Consider the following 25,786-nt stretch of genomic DNA (forward strand, 5'->3'; position numbering starts at 1 on the left):
GTTCACAGGATAACATAAGGGGGATGACAGAATGGGGTTCACAGGATAACATAATGGGGATGACAGAATGGGGTTCACAGGATAACATAATGGGGATGATAGAATGGGGTTCACAGGATAACATAATGGGGATGACAGAATGAGGTTCACAGGATAACATAATGGGGATGACAGAATGGGGTTCACAGGATAACATAATGGGGATGATAGAATGGGGTTCACAGGATGACAGAATGGACAGAGAATCAAGCTGGATGACAAAGCGAGACTCAATCACATAGGAATTATCTTAATGTGCCATCAGTGAAAGTATTCAGATGTTTATCTCTCAATACCGCAAGTGAAGTTTAGTCTAGTGCTGTAGGTTGGTTGTCTTTCTCAAGGACAGGTAGAGTTTAGTCTAGTGCTGTAGGTTGGTTGTCTTTCTCAGGGACAAGTGGAGTTTAGTCTAGTGCTGTAGGTTGGTTGTCTTTCACAAGGACAAGTGAAGTTTAGTCTAGTGCTGTAGTTTGGTTGTCTTTCTCAAGGACAAGTGAAGTTTAGTCTAGTGCTGTAGGTTGGTTGTCTTTCTCAGGGACATTTAATTGAGTCTCTATCCCCAGTCCGGAGTCAATCTGATTTATGGTTCATTAGAATAATACTTTTTAGCATTATTGTACAATAACGTGCATCTATAGATACAGTACGTTCATATTTGAATGCAGCAACAATTGTTCCTCAAGTTAAATAATTATTTATTGCAGGCTTCCCCCTCCCCCCCCCCAAAAGAAAAATTGGCAAAATATATATTATATATAAATAATATATATAATATATTATTATTTTTTAAATTGTATTTTAGCCCCTCTTTCTGCCCAATTTCGATCTTGTTTCATCATTGCAACTTCCCAATGGGCTCGGGAGGCAAAGGTTGAGTAGTGCTTCCTCTGAAACATGACCTGCCAAACCGTGCTCCTTCACACCGGCTCGCTTAACCCGGAAGCAAACCGTGCTCCTTAACACCGGCTCGCTTAACCCAGAAGCAAGCCGCTCCAATGTGTCGGAGGAAACACCGTTCACTTGAGGACCGAGGTCAGCCTGCAGGTGCCTGGCCCACCACAAGGAGTTGCTAGAGCATGATGAGCCAAGTAAAGACCCTCCCCCCCGGCCAAACCCTCCCCTAACCCGGACGACGCTGGGCTAAATATGCGCCGTCCTACGGGACTTCCGTGTTGTGACACAGCCTGGGATTGAACCCAGGTCTGATCCATTTAAGCTAACAAAGGGTACAGTAGGCCTAAGCATTTAGCCATTATCTATAACAAAAGCCACAGTACCCTCGCATACCCTCAAATACACCCTCAATTCAAGCACTTCACTGACAATGAGATATTTAAGGAGTGTCTGGCGACTGAAGGAATTGGCAGACTGAATCTATGGATGGTAATTCTGTCTGCCAAACAGGAAGGCCTACCTCTTATTTCTTGAACAGGAAGAAGTAAGAACCAACACAAAAAGCCCTCTTGTTGTTAGTAACGTAAAGTAAAATTAAAAATGAAGACTGTTTAATTCATTAAGTAGGCCTTCTCGAATTTTCTAACTTTCAGCACCCATACACCCCCCGTCTCGGCGGCTACCACATTATAGTAATATAAGTTATGGAAATGATTTGAATATGACTTATTGTCAATAACTGATAAATTGCTTCATTAATGGGCAATAAAATATCTATATTTTTTTATTAAATATAGCAGTAGCAAGCATATCTCCATTCCTCCTTCTCATCTCCCTCTCAATCTCAACAGGACATTGGTATAGCCTATAGTACAGGTGATGGATCATATGATTCAGACCACACTAGGCACACTTGATATTGCACGCCCAGCAGAGAATCAGGGATGAGGGGCAGCATTGGGGCATATATAATAAGCAACTAATTCTCAAACACCGAGCGTAATGGCATTTAATCGTTTACAAATTTACACGACCATCCCCTTAACTAAATACTAAAAAAATACTAAATCCTCCCCTTGACTGAAATTGAAAAAGCATGACCCTCCCCCATTTTCCTCCAGGTAACAATTGTGTAAATTTCGACCACTCCCTAAGGTCAATGAATAGAATATGTGCATGTCATAGGCTAGATATCCTGAGAAGGCAATATTTACTTTTATATGCTAGTCATTTTTGCAGATCATCTTAAAGAGGCGTTTTATATACAGAGCATTCGGAATGTATTCAGACTCCTACCCTTTTTCCACATGTTGTTACGTTACAGCCTTATTCTAGAATGGATTAAATACATTGTTTTCCTCATCGATTTACACACAATACCCCATAATGACATCACAATACCCAATAATTTTTTTTTTACCTTTATTTATTTATGAGTTACCTTTATTACCTTTATTTACCTTTATTTATTTATAATGACATCACAATACCCCATGATGACATCACAATACCCCATAATGACATCACAATACCGCATAATGACATCACAATACCGCATAATGAATTAGAGAAAATTGGAGTTTGCTAAAAAGGCAACTAAAGGACAACAACAAGATTCTCTAATCTGATGAAATCAAGATTGAACCCCTTGGCCTGAATGCCAAGCGTCACGTCTGGAGGAATCCCAGCGGCATCCCTATGGGGAAGCATGGTGGTGGCAGCATCATGCTGGGGGGAAGCATGGTGGTGGCAGCATCATGCTGTGGGGAAGCATGGTGGTGGCAGCATCCCTATGGGGAAGCATGGTGGTGGCAGCATCCCTATGGGGAAGCATGGTGGTGGCTGCATCCCTACGGTGAAGCATGGTGGTGGCAGCATCCCTATGGGGAAACATGGTGGTGGCAGCATCCCTATGGGGAAGCATGGTGGTGGCAGCATCATGTTGTGGGGAAGCATGGTGGTGGCAGCATCATGCTGTGGGGAAGCATGGTGGTGGCAGAATCCCTATGGGGAAGCATGGTGGTGGCAGCATCCCTATGGGGAAGCATGGTGGTGGCAGCATCCCTACGGTGAAGCATGGTGGTGGCAGCATCCCTATGGGGAAGCATGGTGGTGGCAGCATCCCTATGGGGAAACATGGTGGTGGCAGCATCCCTATGGGGAAGCATGGTGGTGGCAGCATCCCTATGGGGAAGCATGGTGGTGGCAGCATCCCTACGGTGAAGCATGGTGGTGGCAGCATCCCTATGGGGAAACATGGTGGTGGCAGCATCCCTATGGGGAAGCATGGTGGTGGCAGCATCCCTATGGGGAAGCATGGTGGTGGCAGCATCCCTACGGTGAAGCATGGTGGTGGCAGCATCCCTATGGGGAAACATGGTGGTGGCAGCATCCCTATGGGGAAGCATGGTGGTGGCAGCATCCCTATGGGGAAGCATGGTTGTGGCAGCATCCCTACGGTGAAGCATGGTGGTGGCAGCATCCCTATGGGGAAGCATGGTTGTGGCAGCATCCCTACGGTGAAGCATGGTGGTTGCAGCATCCCTATGGGGAAGCATGGTGGTGGCAGCATCCCTATGGGGAAGCATGGTGGTGGCAGCATCCCTACGGTGAAGCATGGTGGTGGCAGCATCCCTATGGGGAAACATGGTGGTGGCAGCATCCCTATGGGGAAGCATGGTGGTGGCAGCGTCATGCTGTGGGGAAGCATGGTGGTGGCAGCATCATGCTGTGGGGAAGCATGGTGGTGGCAGCATCCCTATGGGGAAGCATGGTGGTGGCAGCATCCCTAAGGGGAAGCATGGTGGTGGCAGCATCCCTACGGTGAAGCATGGTGGTGGCAGCATCCCTATGGGGAAGCAAGGTGGTGGCAGCATCTCTATGGGGAAGCATGGTGGTGGCAGCATCATGCTGTGGGGAAGCATGGTGGTGGCAGCATCATGCTGTGTGGAAGCATAGTGGTGGCAGCATCATGCTGTGGGGAAGCATGGTGGTGGCAGCATCCCTATGGGGAAGCGTGGTGGTGGCAGCATCATGCTGTGGGGAAGCATGGTGGTGTCAGCATCATTCTGTGGGGAAGCATGGTGGTGGCAGCATCATGCTGTGGGGAAGCATGGTGGTGGCAGCATCACGCTGTGGGGAAGCATGGTGGTGGCAGCAACCCTATGGGGAAGCATGGTGGTGGCAGCATCATGCTGTGGGGAAGCATGGTAGTGGCAGCATCCCTATGTGGAATTATGGTGGTGGCAGCATCATGCTTTGGGGAAGCATGGTGGTGGCAGCATCCCTATGGGGAAGCATGGTGTTGGCAGCATCATCCTGTGGGGAAGCATGGTGGTGGCAGCCTCCCTATGGGGAAGCATGGTGGTGGCAGCATCCCTATGGGGAAGCATGGTGGTGGCAGCAACCCTACGGTGAAGCATGGTGGAGGCAGCATCATCTTGTGGGGATGTCTTTCAGAGGCAGGGACTGGGAGTCGAGACAACATCAGGGGGAAGATGAACGAAGCAAAGTACAGAGAAATCCTTGATAAAAACCTGCTCCAGAGCGCTCAGGACCTCAGACTGGGGTGAAGGTTCACCTTCCAACAGGTCAACGACCCTAAGCACACAGCCAAGACAACGCAGGAGTGGCTTTGGGACAAGTCTCTGATTGTCTTTGAGTGGCCCAGCCAGAGCCCAGACATGAACTCGATCTAACATCTCTGGAGAGAACTGAAAATAACTTTGCAGCGACGCTCCCCATCCAACCTGACAGAGCTTGAGAGGATCTGCAGAGAAGAATGGGAGAAACTCCCAAAATACAGGTGTGACAAGCTTGTAGTGTCATATCCAAGAAGACTCAATGCCGTAATCGCTGCCAATGGTGCTTCAACAAAATGCTGAGAAAAGGGTCTGAATAGTTATGTAAATGTGATATTTCATTTATTTATTTATTTTGTTGCAAATATGTAAAAACAGCTGTTTTTGCTTTGTCATTATGGGGTATTGTGTGTAGATTGATGTGGAGGAGAAAAAACAATTTAATCCTTTTTTAGAATAAGGCTGTAATGTAACAAAAATGTGGAAAAAGCCAAATGGTGTGAATAATATCGGAATGCACTGTATACGCTCCCTGTTGCTGTCTTGGCCTGTATTCACAGAGCGTCTCAGTATAGGAGGTGATAACCTTATTCATTACGATCCTACTCTAAAGACGCTTCGTGGATACGGCCCAGGTATCTCAAAGACCTTTATTGTCTCTACTGAGACTATCTTGGTTAAATACGTGTTTTTTTAAAGGTTCTAAATGATTAGCAGAGCCAGTCTCTCACTGTTGTTCTGTGATCTGGTTCTATTCACATGGAGGTGTTGGGACAAAATATGGACTACGACACAACACAAAGTAAATGAGTCGTTTTTTGGAACAGTGCTGCCTTTTGTCCACTAGGGTGTGCTCTCTGACAAGTTTATCTGAAGACAACGACAACACATTTTTATATTTATTTAACTAAGTCAGTTTAAGAACAAACTCTTATTTATAATGACAGCCTACCCGGGCGACGCAGGGCCAATCGCGAGCCTCCCTTTGGGACTCCCAATCACGGTGGGATGTGATGCAGGCTGGATTTGAACCAGGGACTGTAGTGACGCCTCTTGCATTGTGATGCTGTGCCGCTCAGGAGTCCGTCTTCATGCTGGAAGACGATTATCCAAGACGCTTAGCATTATCCAAGATGCACGTCATCACTCTAAATCATTGTTATTCAATATGACATTTTAATTCCTCTGATGGTAACAGATGTACAACGACATTAGTTACACCAGCAACAACCACACATTAAAATGTAACATAGTCCGTCCAAGAGTCAATTATGCTGTATGACATAATTTAAATATCTTATTTGACTTATCCGACTATTTACCAGTGTTGTGACAATAAAGATATAATTGAGGCTTTTGTTAAATATGGTGAGGATTATAATATAAGCAAACCTCACAACCAGAAGTCCAAATATGGATTGAGGCACATTAAAGGCCCAGAGCAGTCAAAATTATTTTTTTTCTCCTGTGTTTTAGATCATATGATGAAACTAACGCCGTAAAATTGTGAAAACATTTGATCAGTGTTATTTCCTGATAGCTGCTAGTTGAAAATACAGTCTACACAGGACTTTCCATGGCGATGTCAACATGGTTAAGAGACCAATAAGAAAGAGAGTTCCAAACCTCTCTCGGCCAATAACAGCTAGTTTTCGGTTATCCCCTCCTCACTCAAACCACTCCCAGACAGTCCCAGCTAAGATCTTGTTTGAGAAGTCGTTTTTTTTGTCTCTACTTTTACCAATTTAAATAGAAATCAATTAAAATAATGTACTTCATTCTTACTCAGAAATGATTTGATATTTATATACAAAATGGCTGTCTTGATTTTGTTATTTTTTTTAACTGTTTATCCTTTTAATATATGAAGTAGATCCCCTTCCTTGGCTCCCACCATAGTCTGTCTTCCAGAACTGACCTGTCCACGTCACCACACTTATCATTACCTGCAACCTACTACTGTACACAACACACACACAGCCAGACTTTACCCTCCCATATATTTCTCCACAGGAGCAGCAACTTGATATGCTGTACTGTTGTCAAAGGTTTGCTATCTGACGTTCTGTCACCAAGGAAGCACGGAGCTGCTTGTAGATTGTAGGAATTACAAAGGGATTACAAAGGGATTACAAAGGAATTACAAAGGAATTACAAAGGGATTACAAAGGGATTACAAAGGGATTACAAAGGAATTACAAAGGGATTACAAAGGAATTACAAAGGGATTACAAAGGAATTACAAAGGGATTACAAAGGAATTACAAAGGGATTACAAAGGGATAACAAAGGGATTACAAAGGGATAACAAAGGGATTACAAAGGGATTACAAAGGGATTACAAATAATTTGTTAAATAATACATATGGGAATAGAAAGTACAGAATAAAACACATGTTAGCAGAATGGCTGAAACCAAATGCAGCGAAGGACTGTGTATTCAACACAGAAATACACAGAGTTTACCAAACAATTTAGAAACACCTTGCTGATACCGAGTTGCCCTCAGGACAGTCCCAATTCATCAGTGTCGAAAGCGTTCCACAGGGGATGCCGGCCCATGTCGACTCCAGTGTTTCCCCCAGTTGTGTCAGGTTGGCTGGAAGTCCTTTGGGATTGTGGACCATCCTTGATACACACAGGAAACTGTTGAGCGTGAAATATCCAGCAGCGTTTCAGTTCTGGACACAAACCGGTGCGTCTGGTACCTACTACCATACCCCGTTCAACAACACTTAAATATGTTGTCTTGCCCATTCACCCTCTGAACAACACACATACGCAATACATGTCTCAATTGTCTCAGGGCTTAAAAATCCTTCTTTAACGTGTCTCCTCCCCTTCATCTACACTGATTGAAGTGGATTTAACAAGTGACATCAATAAGGGATCATAGCTTTCACCTGGATTCACCTGGTCAGTCTGTGTCATGGAAAGAGCAGGTGTTCCTAATGCTTTGTCCACTCGGTGTATAATCTAGTCATTCCACCTCTATGTTCTCAAAGACGTTATGATTAGCTGCTCAGCCGATCTGAGATCACCTTATAACAAATGTGATTTTTAGCACTGATGAAGCTAAACATGTGTATATTAATTAGTTCCCTCTGATGAAGTTTAAGTGATGGGATTACTGGGATTAGATTAATTCAATATTTTTTAGGAGATGGAGCGAGCACTTGGTGAGAGGAGAGAGGTTTCCCAGCAGAGGAGAAGAGAGGTTGTAACAGAGACAAGAGCTGTGGTGAGCATGAACGTTCTCTCTCGCAACGGGAGATAACACGACTAACATGAAAAAAAGGTGATATGCACATCCCAAACTTGCTGGGTAAAAATATACTGTCGATAAAGACTAAAAAAGACCTGGATTAAACCATGGTGTCTCGGCTATGACGTCATGCAGGACAGCCCACAATTCCAGCCCACTACAGTCTGTCCAGGCAGGCCTTTCCTTATCAACAGACCTTTGAACCCGGTGTCGATACTCCGTGCCTCGCTGTCTCCCTGGCCAAAGTCCCCAAGTCCTATCTGCCTCTTACACAGCCTCAGTCAGTACTCTGAGTCTATTGATCCTAAGTGCCTCTCGTTCTCACACCTTGTCAACAGCAGGCACCCTGGTCCTCTCCTGTCCAGCTGTCCCAGACCTCCAGCGGAGTGTGGACGTCTTTCTCTGCCTACCAACACCCCCCCCCTCCTTCTGCTTCGACTCCGTCTGCCTGGATCCAAATGTGGATGTCTTCCTCTTAGACCTACCCGTCTAGACCCCCCCTTGTGCTGTGACTTCCTCTCTGTCTGTCTCGCCACCATGCTGCCGCGCACCTCAGCCTTCCTCCTGCTCTCTCTCTGCCTCTCCTGGGGGATGTCTGCTTCTCTGGTCAGGAACATCCCTCCTGAAGAGGAAGTCCCAGAAGCAGAAACCATGTTCGGGGATGACACTGTTGCTGCTGCTGCTGCTAGCTGCCGAGCTCTCTGCTACTGCTGTAGATATCAGGGTGGAGGGTGACACCGCTGCTGCTACTGCTGCTACTGCCGAGCTCTCTGCTACTGCTGTAGATATCAGGGTGGAGGGTGACACCGCTGCTGCAGCTGCCGAGCTCTCTGCTACTGCTGTAGATATCAGGGTGGAGGGTGACACCGCTGCTGCTACTGCTGCTACTGCCGAGCTCTCTGCTACTGCTGTAGATATCAGGGTACTGCTGTAGATATCAGGGTGGAGGGTGACACCGCTGCTGCTGCTGCCGAGCTCTCTGCTACTGCTGTAGATATCAGGGTGGAGTGTGACACCGCTGCTGCTGCCGAGCTCTCTGCTACTGCTGTAGATATCAGGGTGGAGGGTGACACCGCTGCTGCTGCTGCCGAGCTCTCTGCTACTGCTGTAGATATCAGGGTGGAGGGTGACAGACAGCTGCTGCTGCTGTTGTTGATGATACGTCTACTGCTGTAGATATCAGGGTGGAGGGTGATACCGTGGTGGCAGACAGCCTGGTTGTTGATGATACGTCTACTGCTGTAGATATCAGGGTGGAGGGTGACACCGCTGCTGCTGCTGCCGAGATAGATATCAGGGTGGAGGGTGACACCGCTGCTGCTGCTGCCGAGCTCTCTGCTACTGCTGTAGATATCAGGGTGGAGGGTGACACCGCTGCTGCTACTACCGAGCTCTCTGCTACTGCTGTAGATATCAGGGTGGAGGGTGATACCGTGGGGGTAGATAGCCTGGTTGTTGATGATACGTCTACTGCTGTAGATATCAGGGTGGAGGGTGATACCGTGGGGGCAGACAGCCTGGTTGTTGATGATACGCCTACTGCTGTAGATATCAGGGTGGAGGGTGATACCGTGGTGGCAGATAGCCTGGTTGTTGATGATACGCCTACTGCTGTAGATATCAGGGTGGAGGGTGATACCGTGGGGGTAGATAGCCTGGTTGTTGATGATACGCCTGCAGTGGAGGAACCTGTAGAAGACACCCCAGTGGCCGAAGACCTGGTGGCCGACAAGCCTGTTGCAGATACCGTTGTAGCTGGGGCATTTGTAGTCAAGGAACCAGATGCGGACTCCCCTGTTGCTGATGCTCCGCTAGTAAACGCCCCTGTTATGGCAGATGAAGTCCCAGACACAGAGGCCCTCATGGCGGACATGCCAGTGGTGGAAGACCCTGCTTACATGGATCTGGAGACCCTTGTTAAAGAGGCCCTGATAACAGAAACCATGATTAAAGAGTTGTCTGCCCAGGTGGAGGAGGAAGACCTCGCTAAAGCGACTGAGATTCAGGATGCCATCTTGAAAGATTTGGCTGACCAGGAGGCACTAGAAAAAGCGACAGAGCCCATTGAAGAGGCAGCAGAGGCAGAGGCAGCAGAGGCAGCAGAGGCAGCAGAGGCAGAGGCAGCAGAGGCGGCAGAGGCAGAGGCAGCAGAGGCAGAGGCAGCAGAGGCAGAGGCAGCAGAGGCAGAGGCAGCAAAGGCAGAGGCAGCAGAGGCAGCAGAGGCAGAGGCAGAGGCAGCAGAAGCAGAGGCAGAGGCAGCAGAAGCAGAGGCAGCAGAGGCAGAGGCAGCAGAGGCAGAGGCAGCAGAGGCAGAGGCAGCAGAAGCAGAGGCAGCAGAGGCAGAGGCAGAAGCAGAGGCAGAGGCAGCAGAGGCAGAGGCAGAGGCTCCAGCAGAGGATACAGCCAGCCCTGTGGTACCTGTCGTCGAAGCCCAGGAAGAGGACTCTGACTGGGGCTTGGTTTCCATCAGAGAGAGCCTCCAGGCAGCCAATGGATACTTTGACTCCCTGGTGGAATTGATGGGGGGACGCAACGGATTGTGTCAGTACAAATGCAAATATGGTAAGGATGGGACAGGAGTTGTGTGTGTCTATCAGTGATTACAGTAACATCTCAGTATGACTCCATGGTGTTGCCATGTCAAGCCTGGCTATAGACACCTAGGGCTCGATTCAATCCGTATTTGCGGAAGTTCAGGGCTATAGCGCGTTCTAGATTTAAAGATCATTTCCGATTGAGCCGACATGTGCAGCCTGTAAATGCAGGCTCCGCGAAAGCGACGACATTAAACTGAAATGCAGCTATACCACTGAACTTCCACGATGTGGACGGAATCGAACTCTGAACGTAACAGAACCTAGATACTGAGTGTTATCCTGAACGTAACAGAACCTAGATACTGAGTGTTATCCTGAACGTAACAGAACCTAGATACTGAGTGTTATCCTGAACGTAACAGAACCTAGATACTGAGTGTTATTATAACAGAACCTAGATAAATGTAACAGAACCTAGATACTGAGTGTTATCCTGAACGTAACAGAACCTAGATACTGAGTGTTATCCTGAACTGAGTGTTAACAGAACCTAGATACTGAGTGTTATCCTAACAGAACCTAGATACTAACAGAACCTAGATACTGAGTGTTATCCTGAACGTAACAGAACCTAGATACTGAGTGTTATCCTGAACGTAACAGAACCTAGATACTGAGTGTTATCCTGAATGTAACAGAACCTAGATACTGAGTGTTATCCTGAACGTAACAGAACCTAGATACTGAGTGTTATCCTGAACGTAACAGAACCTAGATACTGAGTGTTATCCTGAACGTAACAGAACCTAGATACTGAGTGTTATCCTGAACGTAACAGAACCTAGATACTGAGTGTTATCCTGAATGTAACAGAACCTAGATACTGAGTGTTATCCTGTTACAGAACCTAGATACTGAGTGTTATCCTGAACGTAACAGAACCTAGATACTGAGTGTTATCCTATAACAGAACCCTGAGTGTTATCCTGAATGTAACAGAACCTAGATACTGAGTGTTATCCTAAACGTAACAGAACCTAGATACTGAGTGTTATCCTGAACGTAACAGAACCTAGATACAGAACCTAGATACTGAGTGTTATCCTGAACGTAACAGAACCTAGATACTGAGTGTTATCCTGAACGTAACAGAACCTAGATACTGAGTGTTATCCTGAACGTAACAGAACCTAGATACTGAGTGTTATTATAACAGAACCCTGAACGTAACAGAACCTAGATACTGAGTGTTATCCTGAACGTAACAGAACCTAGATACTGAGTGTTATCCTGAACGTAACAGAACCTAGATACTGAGTGTTATCCTTGTAGAGAAGCCAACTTGATTTGTTGAAGAACAGATCACACTGTACCCATTTAGGATCTTACACAAACACCATCGGTTAGGTCAGGGCTCTCCGATCCTGTTCCTGGAGAGGTACCCTCCTGTAGGTTTACACTCCGATCCTGTTCCTGGAGAGTACCCTCCTGTAGGTTTTCACTCCAACCCTGTTCCTGGAGAGATACCGTCCTGTAGGTTTTAACTCCAACCCTGTTTCCTGGAGAGATACCGTCCTGTTATTAACTCCAGAACCTAGGTTTCCTGTAGGTTTTAACTCCAACCCTGTTCCTGGAGAGATACCGTCCTGTAGGTTTTAACTCCAACCCTGTTCCTGGAGAGATACCGTCCTGTAGGTTTTAACTCCAACCCTGTTCCTGGAGAGATACCGTCCTGTAGGTTTTAACTCCAACCCTGTTCCTGGAGAGATACACTCCTGTAGGTTTTAACTCCAACCCTGTTCCTGGAGAGATACCCTCCTGTAGGTTTTAACTCCAACCCTGTTCCTGGAGAGATACACTCCTGTAGGTTTTAACTACAACCCTGTTCCTGGAGAGATACACTCCTGTAGGTTTTAACTACAACCCTGTTCCTGGAGAGATATCGTCCTGTAGGTTTTAACTCCAACCCTGTTCCTGGAGAGATGCCGTCCTGTAGGTTTTAACTCCAACCCTGTTCCTGGAGAGATACAGTCCTGTAGGTTTTAACTCCAACCCTGTTCCTGGAGAGATACCCTCCTGTAGGTTTTAACTCCAACCCTGTTCCTGGAGAGAGACCCTCCTGTAGGTTTTTAACTCCAACCCTGGTCCTGGAGAGAGACCCTCCTGTAGGTTTTTAACTCCAACCCTAATCTAGTCAACTGATTCTAATAATTAGCTGGTTGATAAACTGAACCAGGGTAGTTACAACTGGGGTCAGTGTTAACATAACATTATATAGTCTCAGTGATATAGATCAACCTGAGATACAGTACAAATAGATCATAGTTATTACATTATGGCTTACAGGGTACATTCCAATATATACACCAGCATACCACAGTGAGTGTATATCCACACTAGCATACCACAGTGAAGGTATATCTACATCAGCATACCACAGTGAAGGTATATCCACACTAGCATACCACAGTGAAGGTATATCCACATCAGCATACCACAGTGAAGGTATATCCACATCAGCATACCACAGTGAAGGTATATCCACACTAGCTTACCACAGTGAAGGTATATCCACACTAGGTTACCACAGTGAATGTGTATCCACATCAGCATACCACAGTGAAGGTATATCCACATCAGCATACCACAGTGAAGGTATATCCACATCAGCATACCACAGTGAAGGTATATCCACACTAGCATACCACAGTGAAGGTATATCCACACTAGCATACCACAGTGAAGGTATATCCACATCAGCATACCACAGTGAAGGTATATCCACACTAGGTTACCACAGTGAAGGTATATCCACATCAGCATACCACAGTGAAGGTATATCCACACTAGCATACCACAGTGAAGGTATATCCACACCAGCATACCACAGTGAAGGTATATCCACACCAGCATACCACAGTGAAGGTATATCCACACCAGCATACCACAGTGAAGATATATCCACACCAGCATACCCCAGTGACGGTATATCCACACTGCGTCATTCTAAGTATGTGCTCGTATATAATGACACCACGACCGTGCTAAATTCCAGTATCCACACGAGCCCAGTATATTGCTCCATACTTAGTACAGTAGTATCATATGATTGCATGGACACTGGAACAGTGAAAACCTATGGATCTATACAGGAGCCACTCCGAGTTCCCTGTCATGTTCTATATAAACAGTGGGGCAAAAAAAGTATTTAGTCAGCCACCAATTGTGCAAGTTCTCCCACTTAAAAAGATGAGAGAGGCCTGTAATTTTCATCATAGGTACACTTCAACTATGACAGACAAAATGAGAAGAAAAAATCCAGAAAATCACATTGTAAGATTTTTTATGAATTTATTTGCAAATTATGGTGGAAAATAAGTATTTGGTCAATAACAAAAGTTTATCTCAATACTTTGTTATATACCCTTTGTTGGCAATGACAGAGGTCAAACATTGTCTGTAAGTCTTCACAAGGTTTTCACTCACTGTTGCTGGTATTTTGGCCCATTCCTCCATGCAGATCTCCTCTAGAGCAGTGATGTTTTGGGGCTGTTGCTGGGCAACACGGACTTTCAACTCCCTCCAAAGATTTTCTATGGGGTTGAGATCTGGAGAGTGGCTAGGCCTTCCAGGTAGAACCCTTTTTGGTTCCAGGGAGAACCCCTCTGTGGAAGGGGTCCTACATGAAACCCAAAGGGGTTCTACCTGGGACCATAAAGGGTTCTACCTGGAACCATAAAGGGTTCTTCAAAGGGCAGAAAAACCATGTTAGGTTCTAGATAGCACCTTTTTTCAGTTTGGGTTCTTGTCAATAAACTTCACAATATGGTGTTGAATGTTCAATTTGTGCTGATTGATAACAACCTATTGATCAATCTGCGGAGCTACATAATTAACTGTAAATGGGTCTGAATTAGTGTTGTTCGCCTTTCCTTCTCAGGTAAGACACCTGTGCATCGCATTGGTTATGTGACCCCAGAGCCCAAAGGTTGCAGCTCCGGCCTCCTAAGATTCCAGGTACCAGATAGTGTATGTTTTAACTAACACTAACTGTAGACAGCGTATGATACTGTACTAATACCCGACACCTAAACCGCAGACTGTTTTCTCATACAATACATACTATACTTAAAGGGCCCTTATATAGCCCCCTCTGTGGAAAGAGTTCTACACAGAACCCAAAAGGGTTCTACCTGGAACCAAAAGGGTTCTACATGGAACTCAAAAGGGTTCTACCTGGAACCAAATAGTGCTTTTCAAAGGGTTCTCCTATTGAGACAGCTGAAGTCATTTTAGGTTCTAGAATGCACCTTTTTTTGTGTGAGTGTATATAAATCCTATGTTATGTTAACCTATAACCTGTACATCTTTCTGTATTTTTGTTATTGTCCCAACACAGTTTGACATGGGCATCCCAGCCATGACTCAGTGCTGTAACCAGCTGGACAGTTGCTATGACACCTGCGGCTCCGACAAAAACCGCTGTGACTCCAAGTACCGCTTGTGTCTCCACGCTATTTGCTCTGACCTGAAGAAGAGCCTGGGGCTTGTGTCAAAGGTCAAAGGTGAGATAGCTACTGAATTATACTCTGTAACACTTGACCATAGACGCAGTGCTTCGTTTGAGCCGGATCCTACCACAGCTTCTTAAAACCTCTTGTGACTAGGGGGCAGTATTTTCATTTTTGGAAAAATAACGTTCCCAAAGTAAACGGGATATTGTGTCAGGACAAGATGCTAGAATATGCATATAATTGACAGCTTAGGATAGAAAACACTCTAAAGTTTCCAAAACTGTAAAAATATTGTCTGTGAGTATAACAGAACTGATATTGCAGGCGAAAGCCTGAGAAAAATCCAATCCGGAAGTGACTCTTATTTTGAAAGCTCTGCGTTCCGATGTGTCCCTATTGAGCAGTGAATGGGATATCAACCAGATTCCCTTTTCTCCGTATTCCCCTAGGTGTCTACAGCATTGTGACGTAGTTTTACGCATTTATGTTGAAGAATACCCGTAAGCGGCTACATTGTGTAAGTGGTCACCTGATGGCTCTCAGAGTGATTCTCGTGTAAAATACAGAGGTAGCCATTTTTCCTTTCGCTCCTATTGAAAAACCAATTGTCCCGGTGGATATATTATCGAATAGATATTTGAAAAACACCTTGAGAATTGATTATAAACAACGTTTGCCATGTTTCTGTCGATATTATGGAGCTAATTTGTAATATTTCTCGGCATTGTCGTGACAGCAATTTCCGGTTGATTTCTCAGCCAAACGTGAAGAACAAACAGAGCTATTTCGCCTACAAAAATAATATTTTTGGAAAAAAGGAACATTAGCTATCTAACTGGGAGTCTCGTGAGTGAAAACATCCGAAGCTCATCAAAGGTAAACGATTTAATTTGATTGGTTTTCTGATTTTCGTGACCAAGTTACCTGCTGCTAGCTGGACATAACGCTATGCTAGGCTATCGATACATTTACACGAATGCTTGTCTAGCTTTGGCTGTAAAGCATATTTTGAAAATCTGAGATGACAGTGTTACGTCTTCTACAAATGGTGCGGTGGAGGAGTCAAACGCAGAGAGCTGGTAATGTCATACATGAATCTATATTTATTCCAACGACAGCGGATACATGGACATGCCAACACTCGGGCTTAAGAAACCACCCGTCCAAAATACACAGGACTAAAACTGTCCGGAAAATAATGAGAATACACTTCTACACCAACACCAAAATAACAGAGAACAAGCCCGCACAAATACCCAGCGGGCCTAGTGCCCTTATTAAATAGCCTACAAACAAACACTAACTCAAAACAGGTGTACCCAATTAAACCCAATAAACAGAAACAAACGGAAAGGGAATTGATGGCAGCTAATAGGCCGGTGACGACGACCGCCGAGCCCCGCCCCAACAGGAAGAGGCACCATCTTCGGCCAGATTCGTGACAAAAAGGCTAAGCTGTGTTTCAATATATTTCACTTGTGATTTCATGAATAGGAATATTTTCTAGTAATATTTATGTGCGTTGCGTGATGCTAATTATGGTCAGTTGATGATTACGCTCCCGGACCCGGGATGGGGTGTTACAACAGGTTTTAACAACAACAAAAAATGACCTAGCTGTGGATTGTGTGTATGCCAATACCCAGGCATAGTCTACGGTCGGGAACATGCCGCAAATCTGTCAATGAACAGTATGCAGACAAAAAAACAGGTGTTTCGCAATATTTCAAATACAACTGTGGGAAAACACAGATTTGAAACCAAATGGTTTTTGCTGAAAAGAGAAGAGTCGAATCTGTCTGCAGTAGGCTAACAAAATATTTCACAAAGTAAAACAAGAGTGAGATGTAGGAGTTTGGCAAGAACGCGCCGATGAGAGAGCTGTGGATAGTTCTTCTTTAGGACTAAAACTTCCTCCTCATACCGTAGCCTACAACATGTCTCCACACACCTTGACCTAGGTAGGCTATTGAGGGATTCAAGACAAGGTGGCTTTTATGTATCTCTTTTATTCTGCCAAAACCACCAGTCATGTAAAATTATGTAGAATTGAAAGAAATACGTTTATAAAATGTCTACATTTTCCCGGAGCTAATCAAATGTTCCCCATGTGTTAGTGCCTCTACTCTACTGCTCTATGCCACGCCGCAAATGTGATGATAATGCAGGGGATGCTTTATTATAAAGGTGATTTGATGCTTTATTATAAAGGTGATTTGTAGGAACCTTTATAATGTCTTGTAATGAAGCATAACAAAATATTGTAGAGGTAAGACGACAGGAGTAGGCTCAGACTCCACTCTCCCCTGTCCTGTCCTCTTTGTAGCTAACTAGGACAGTATAACTCTCCACCTGTCCTGTCCTCTATGTAGCTAACTAGGACAGTATAACTCTCCACCTGTCCTGTCCTCTTTGTAGCTAACTAGGACAGTATAACTCTCCACCTGTCCTGTCCTCTATGTAGCTAACTAGGACAGTATAACTCTCCACCTGTCCTGTCCTCTATGTATCTAACTAGGACAGTATAACTCTCCACCTGTCCTGTTCTCTTTGTAGCTAACTAGGACAGTATAACTCTCCACCTGTCCTGTTCTCTATGTAGCTAGCTATGACAGTATAACTCTCCACCTGTTCTCTATGTATCTAACTAGGACAGTATACCTCTTCACCTGTCCTGTCCTCTATGTATCTAACTAGGACAGTATAAGTCTCAACCTGTCCTCTATGTAGCTAGCTAGGACAGTATAATCTCAACCTGTCCTCTATGTAGCTAGCTAGGACAGTATAACTCTCAACCTGTCCTCTATGTAGCTAGCTAGGACAGTATAACTCTCAACCTGTCCTCTATGTAGCTAGCTAGGACAGTATAACATTATTTCACTGAGACACCCTGGTCGATGTTAATTCCAGTTTTATTCAGTCAAAACAGAAAGTACACTGACATTTAATAATTGGAATGTATGTTGACTTCCTGTCCAACCACATTTCAACATCAATCTGTAATTGTGCGACAAGTCATGTGTATTTTAATATTTCCTAAATACGTACAGTACCAGTCGAAAGTTTGGACACACCTACTCATTTAAGGTTTTTTAAAAATATTTATTTTATTTATTTTCTATATAACAGTGGACATCAAAAACATGAAATAATAATAATATGGAAAAATATGTTTTAGATTCTTCAAAGTAGCCACCCTTTGCCCTGATGACAGCTTTGTATCCCTGCCTCTATTTCTGCTGGCATGTGAGTCGTTGGGATTTTCCCCCAACAGTGCTGTTGACACTTATTCCACGGTAGTTATTGGGGTCAAATTCCACTTTTGTGGATTGGGGTTATCATTCAGAGCTGAGGATGATGTTAAAGAGTTTAAGTATAGCCAATTGGAATTTGTGGTCTGTATAATTGGATCATTTCTTGTAGGATACCATCAACACCACAGGCCTTTTTGGGTTGGAGGGTTTGTATTTTGTCCTGTAGTTCATTCAATTTAAAAAAACTACTCAAGGATTGGCGTCCCGTTAGCGGGACAACTTCTGGTGATACTGGAGGGCGCGCAATTCAAATAAATAGTCATAAATATTATGGATATTAAACATTTAGGTACATATAAGTGTCTTATATCGGCTGAAAGCTTAAATTCTTGTTAATCTAACTGCACTGTCTGATTTACAGTAGCAATTACAGAGAAAACATGCCATGTGATTCTTTGAGGACGGCGCCCCACATCAAAATATTTTTCAACCGGCACATACATTCATATATAACGATTAAATATTCACTTACTTTTTAAAAGTTTTCCTCTGATTTGTCATCCAAAGGGTCCCAGCTACAACATGTAGTGCCGTTTTGTTAGATAAAATCCTTCTTTATATCCCAAAAGTCAGTTTAGTTGGCGCCATCGATTTGAGTAATCCACTCGTTCAACATGCAGAGAAAGGAATCCAAAACTCTACCGCTAAACTTTGTTAAAACAAGTCAAAATACATTTGTATTTACTCCTCAGATTCCCTAAAATGTAATTAATCTATAATATTATTTCAAAAATAATACTTCTATCAGATAGAAGTATGTTCAATAGGAAACCAATTTTAGCAGGTGCGTTCTGTCTTCATGGCGCGTGCAAACACAAATTTTCAAGTCTGTGTCCTTCTACTAAAACTGATATTTCTTATTTGTTACAAGCCTGAAACCTAGAACACTGCTGACACCCTGTGGAATTGCATCCAGGGAGCTAATTTTCAATATGACCTATCTCTTGCATTTCTAAGAGGATGGTCTCTCTCAAAAAAATAATTTCTGGTGGTTTTCCATTGGATTTTCTCCTACCATATCTATTGTGTTATAGTATCCTACATTATTTTAACATTTCTACAAACTTCAAAGTGTTTTCTTTCCAATGGTACCAATGATATGCATATCCTGGCTTCTGGGCCTGAGCTACAGGCAGTTTACTTTGGGCACATCATTCAGACAGGAAGTGGAGAAAAAGGGGCCTATCCCTTAATAGCTCATTCTGCCCCTGGAGGGGCGGCAGGGTAGCCTAGTGGTTAGAGTGGAGGCGGCAGGGTAGCCTAGTGGTTAGAGTAGAGGCGGCAGGGTAGCCTAGTGGTGAGAGTGGAGGGGCGGCAGGGTAGCCTAGTGGTTAGAGTGTAGAGGCGGCAGGGTAGCCTAGTGGTTAGAGTGTAGAGGCGGCAGGGTAGCCTAGTGGTGAGAGTGGAGGGGCGGCAGGGTAGCCTAGTGGTTAGAGTGGAGTGGGCGGCAGGGTAGCCTAGTGGTTAGAGTGTAGATGTGGCAGGGTAGCCTAGTGGTTAGAGTGGTGGACTAGAATCCGGAAGGTTGCAAGTTCAAATCCCTGAGCTGACAAGGTACAAATCTGTCATTCTGCCCAGGGAAGTTAAGAACACATTCTTATTTGTTCCTAGGCCGTCATTGAAAAGTAAGAATTTGTAAACTGACTTGCCTAGTAAAATAAACTCTTTGTGTTGTTGTTTGTTCCAATTTTCCCAGAAGTGGTTAGAATCTATGACATTGAGCTGATTTCTGACATGCTGTTCCTTCTTTTTCTGTAGTGTATTTCTGTATTGTTTTAGTGATTCACCATAGTGAAGACTCAGGTTGTCTGGGTCTCTATGTTGTTGGTTGGATAGGTTTATTAATTTCCTTCTTAGGTTTTTGTATTCTTCATCAAACCATTTATCATTGTTGTTCATTTTGTTGGGGGTTTGTCTGCTTGACATTTTTAGATTTGAAAGGGAAGCTGAAAGGTCAAATATACTGTTAGGCTTTCTACTGCCAGGTGTCACTGTGAACGCTCTAAGAGACTCTGGGTTGAGGTCAGTGGACTGACTGTGAACGCTCTGAGAGACTCTGGGTTGAGGTCAGTGATAAAGTAGTCTACACTACTACTATCAAGAGATGAGCTATATGTGTACCTACCATAGGAGTCCCCTCGAAGCCTACCATTGACTATGTACATACCCAGCGTGGGACAGAGCTGCAGGAGTTGTGACCCGATTTTTTGTTGGTTATGTTGTCGTAGTTATTGTCTATTGGGGGGCATATGGGGGAGGGAATGCTGTCACCTCCAGGCAGGTGTTTGTCCCCCTGTGTGCTGAGGGTGTCAGGTTCTTGTCCGGTTCTGGCTTTTAGGTCGCCACAAACTAGTACATGTCCCTGGGCCTGAATATGGTTGATCTCCCGGTCTAGGATGGAGAAGCTGTTAAAGTAGGGGGATATACATATAGGTGGCCATTTTTCTCTGTTGAGATTATTTCCTTACTCATTTCTAGTCAGGGTAAAGGCTGCTCAAGTCCAGGGTGGAGTGGTGGGCCAGGTAGACATTAGGTTTTGAGTCCCTGGAAATTCTTGGATTCACCCGCTGTATTGTGACAGAATGATAGTCTTTTGGTGGTAGCAGGGTGGAGATAACCACTTGTGCGTTGGGGAAAGTGGAAGAAGCTGTTTCAATCACTCCCTTGAGTGCTGTTGCCATCCTTTCCTGCTGTGCCCTCAGATTATTTGTGCCCATGTGAATGATGATGTGGCTAGGGGTCCCTAGTCTGTCCTCTGACAACAGCTCCAGTACATGCCTAGTGTTTGGGCACCAGAGTTTAGCCACTGTGTTTAGGAAAAGGGTTAGCCTCTATTTGAGTCAATGAGGAGCACAGTCTCTGGCTTTTGTGTGTCCTCAGTGGGTGTGGGGGTTGTCAGGAGGGGGAGCTGACAGGAGGGCTGTTAGGAGGGGGTGGGGTCTGTTAGGAGGGGGTGGGGTCTGTTAGGAGGGGTGGGGTCTGTTAGGAGGGGTGGGGTCTGTTAGGAGGGGGTGAGGTCTGTTAGGAGGGGCTGGGGTCTGTTAGGAGGGGGTGGGGCCTGTTGGGAGGGGTGGGGTCTGTTGGGAGGGGTGGGGTCTGTTGGGAGGGGGTGGGGTCTGTTGGGGGTGGGGTCTGTTAGGGAGGGGGTGGGGTCTGTTGGGAGGGGGTGGGGTCTGTTAGGAGGGGGTGGGGTTTGTTGTGAGGTGGTGGGGTCTGGTGGGGGGGTGGGGTCTGTTAGGAGGGGGTTGGGTCTGTTAGGAAGGGGTGGGGTCTGTTAGGGGGGTGGGGTCTGTTGGGAGTGGGTGGGGTCTGTTGGGAGGGGGTGGGGTCTGTTGGGAGGTGGTGGGGTCTGGTGAGAGGGGGTGGGGTCTGTTAGGAAGGGGTGGGGTCTGTTAGGAGGGGGTGGGGTCTGTTAGGAGGGGGTGGGGTCTGTTAGGAGGGGGTGGGGTCTGTTAGTAGGGGGTGGGGTCTGTTAGGAGGGGGTGGGGTCTGTGTTGTCTGTCCCATTGTGGTGTTGAGGTTGTGGTCCGGGTCTGAGGTGGGCTGTTCTGCTGACTTGTCTGGGGGAGAGTCCTGCTCTCTGTCACACCTCAGCTTTCTGACCTCGTCCTTCACTGCTGTTAGCTGTTCCATGTTCCTCTCCCTCCTCCTTCACTGCTGTTAGCTGTTCCATGTTCCTCTCCCTCCTCCTTCACTACTGTTAGCTGTTCCATGTTCCTCTCCCTCCTCCTTCACTGCTGTTAGCTGTTCCATGTTCCTCTCCCTCCTCCTTCACTGATGTTAGCTGTTCCATGTTCCTCTCCCTCCTCCTTCACTGCTGTTAGCTGTTCCATGTGTTCCTCTCCCTCCTCCTTCACTGCTGTTAGCTGTTCCATGTTCCTCTCCCTCCTCCTTCACTGCTGTTAGCTGTTCCATGTGTTCCTCTCCTCCTCCTTCACTGATGTTAGCTGTTCCATGTTCCTCTCCCTCCTCCTTCACTACTGTTAGCTGTTCCATGTGTTCCTCCCCCTCCTCCTTCACTGATGTTAGCTGTTCCATGTTCCTCTCCCTCCTCCTTCACTGCTGTTAGCTGTTCCATGTGTTCCTCTCCCTCCGCCTATCAAATTTTGTCTTTATATTCTTTGGAAGTAAGAATCCATTCAGGTAATTTAGTCCAAAAGGTTTTAGGTAAGTGAGTCTTAAGGAATGTAGATTTGGTTTTAATTTTGAGGTTAGTGTCCTGTAAAGTCCTTGCGAAAATAATCCAAGTTTATTTACATTTATCCAACTATAATTACATTTTTTTGCAGAAGAACTCAGTTCCAGTCTCCCTCCCTCTCCCTCCCTCCCTTAACCCTAACCCTCTATCTCTCTGTCTGTCTCCCTCCCTCCCTCCCCTCCCTCCCTCCCTCCCTCCCTCCCTCCCTCCCTCCCTCCCTCCCTCCCTCCCTCCTCCCTCCCTCCCTCCCTCCCTCTGTCTCCCTCTCTCCCTCCCTCTCCCTCCCTCAACCCTAACCCTCTGTCTCTCTCTCTCCCCCTCCCAGCCTGTGAGACCGTAGCAGATACTCTGTACAACACAGTGTGGACGCTGGGCTGCAGATCCTTCATGAACAGCCAGAGGGAAGCATGTCACTGTGAGGGAGAGGAGAGGGACGAGCTGCAGAGGACCACCCTGGGACACTACACTACACTACCCAGCACTAGACCAACCTGGGACACTACACCACACTACCCAGCACTAGACCAACCTGGGACACTACACTACACTACCCAGCACTAGACCAACCTGGGACACTACACTACACTAATACAAGACCAACCTGGGACACTACACTACACTACCCAGCACTAGACCAACCTGGGACACTACACTACACTAATACAAGACCAACCTGGGACACTACACTACACTACCCAGCACTAGACCAACCTGGGACACTACACTACACTAATACAAGACCAACCTGGGACACTACACTACACTACCCAGCACTAGACCAACCTGGGACACTACACTACACTACCCAGCACTAGACCAACCTGGGACACTACACCACACTACCCAGCACTAGACTAACCTGGGACACTACACTACACTAATACAAGACCAACCTGGGACACTACACTACACTACCCAGCACTAGACCAACCTGGGACACTACACTACCCAGCACTAGACCAACCTGGGACACTACACTACACTACCCAGCACTAGACCAACCTGGGACACTACACTACCCAGCACTAGACCAACCTGGGACACTACACTACACTACACTAATACAAGACCAACCTGGGGCACTACACTACACTACCCAGCACTAGACCAACCTGGGACACTACACTACCCAGCACTAGACCAATCTGGGACACTACACTACCCAGCACTAGACCAACCTGGGACACTACACTACCCAGCACTAGACCAATCTGGGACACTACACTACCCAGCACTAGACCAACCTGGGACACTACACTATACTACCCAGCACTAGATCAACCTGGGACACTACACTACCCAGCACTAGACCAACCTTGGACACTACACTACACTACCCAGCACTAGACCAACCTGGGAAGAGAGGGACTAGCTGTCGAGGACCAACCTGGGAAGAGAGGGACTAGCTGTAGAGGACCAACCTGGGAAGAGAGGGACTAGCTGTAGAGGACCAACCTGGGAAGAGAGGGACTAGCTGTAGAGGACCAACCTGGGAAGAGAGGGACTAGCTGTAGAGGACCAACCTGGGAAGAGAGGGACTAGCTGTAGAGGACCAACCTGGGAAGAGAGGGACTAGCTGTCGAGGACCAACCTGGGAAGAGAGGGACGAGCTGTAGAGGACCAACCTGGGAAGAGAGGGACGAGCTGTAGAGGACCAACCTGGGAAGAGAGGGACTAGCTGTAGAGGACCAACCTGGGAAGAGAGGGACGAGCTGTAGAGGACCAACCTGGGAAGAGAGGGACGAGCTGTAGAGGACCAACCTGGGAAGAGAGGGACGAGCTGTAGAGGACCAACCTGGGAATTTCAGAGGGACGAGCTGTAGAGGACCAACCTGGGAAGAGAGGGACGAGCTGTAGAGGACCAACCTGGGAAGAGAGGGACGAGCTGTAGAGGACCAACCTGGGAAGAGAGGGACGAGCTGTAGAGGACCAACCTGGGAAGAGAGGGACTAGCTGTAGAGGACCAACCTGGGAAGAGAGGGACGAGCTGTAGAGGACCAACCTGGGAAGAGAGGGACGAGCTGTAGAGGACCAACCTGGGAAGAGAGGGACTAGCTGTAGAGGACCAACCTGGGAAGAGAGGGACGAGCTGTAGAGGACCAACCTGGGAAGAGAGGGACGAGCTGTAGAGGACCAACCTGGGAAGAGAGGGACGAGCTGTAGAGGACCAACCTGGGAAGAGAGGGACGAGCTGTAGAGGACCAACCTGGGAAGAGAGGGACTAGCTGTAGATGACCAACCTGGGAAGAGAGGGACGAGCTGTAGAGGACCAACCTGGGAAGAGAGGGACGAGCTGTAGAGGACCAACCTGGGAAGAGAGGGACTAGCTGTAGAGGACCAACCTGGGAAGAGAGGGACGAGCTGTAGAGGACCAACCTGGGAAGAGAGGGACGAGCTGTAGAGGACCAACCTGGGAAGAGAGGGACGAGCTGTAGAGGACCAACCTGGGAAGAGAGGGACGAGCTGTAGAGGACATGCATGTACATAGAACAATATCCTCTTGCAAGAATCCTCAATGGAAAGAAGAAGCTAACTGTCACATCAGTCACACATTGCATCAAAATGAAGGGAAGAAAACAAACATGCACTCACTTGATTCAGTTGAACTTCAAGTCAACATGGATTCACACTGTATAGATATATATATAGATATACACTGTATAGCCACTCCTATTTGTCATATCTTTAATCGGAGTCTGGAGGGAAAATAATTGTCCTTAGAACTGGAGGGAAACCAAAGTCATTCTGGTACCCAGGAATGGTAAAGCACCCTTTACTGGTTCTAACAGCTGACCAATCAGCTTGCCGCCGACTCTTAGCAAACTTCATTTCAAAAAAAAATTGTGATTGACCAGAAACAATGCTATTTCTCTGTAAAGAAATTAACAACAGACCTTCAGCATGCTTATAGAGAAGGGCACGCAACATGTACAGATGGGGAGAGGTCTGTCCTTGATTTAAGCCTCGATTCAGTCAGATCAATCGTTAACCAACGATAGCAGACACATTCATAGCGGCTGTTTTGGCGGTATCTGAGGTGGAACTGTGTTGGCGCCGTCGAATCGGTGAGCAGCTGCACATGTGATCATTGTCATGAAACAACACCCGCTTCACTAGAAGCCACACCCCCCACTGAAACCCCTCCCCCACACACACTCGAAGCCACACCCTCCCCACTCAAAGCCACACCCTCCTCACTTGCATTAGGAAGTTCAGAATGTGTAGGCTACATAGAAATAATTACGCACTCAACAAAATAATAAGGATCTCTATTATCAAGGTGTAGATTACATATCACATTGCAGTGTTCCCACTTGTTAACAAATCTGCATGGGATTTCGGGTTAATGCAACTCCATGCAGCCAATGTCAATATCCGCTTTAGTTATAATGCCGGGAGCCACTTGTGGATTTAACAGCTCAGTTCCACCTCGGACACCATCAA

General features: G+C 46.2%; 1 protein-coding gene across 1 annotated transcript; it reads left to right on the top strand.

Annotated features, from left to right (window-relative positions):
* The first annotated feature begins 8,440 nt into the window (after positions 1–8,440).
* Positions 8,441–23,106, top strand: LOC135524873 (uncharacterized). The gene is made up of 6 exons (XM_064952729.1): positions 8,441–8,620; positions 8,701–8,886; positions 9,066–10,341; positions 14,257–14,333; positions 14,716–14,881; positions 22,668–23,106. The coding sequence occupies exons 1-6, from the start codon at positions 8,441–8,443 to the stop codon at positions 22,901–22,903; spliced, it is 2,121 nt and encodes a 706-aa protein (XP_064808801.1). The 3' UTR covers positions 22,904–23,106.
* The last annotated feature ends 2,680 nt before the right edge of the window (positions 23,107–25,786 follow it).

This window comes from Oncorhynchus masou, chromosome 31, assembly GCF_036934945.1.
Source record: "Oncorhynchus masou masou isolate Uvic2021 chromosome 31, UVic_Omas_1.1, whole genome shotgun sequence".
Taxonomy (NCBI): domain Eukaryota; kingdom Metazoa; phylum Chordata; class Actinopteri; order Salmoniformes; family Salmonidae; genus Oncorhynchus; species Oncorhynchus masou.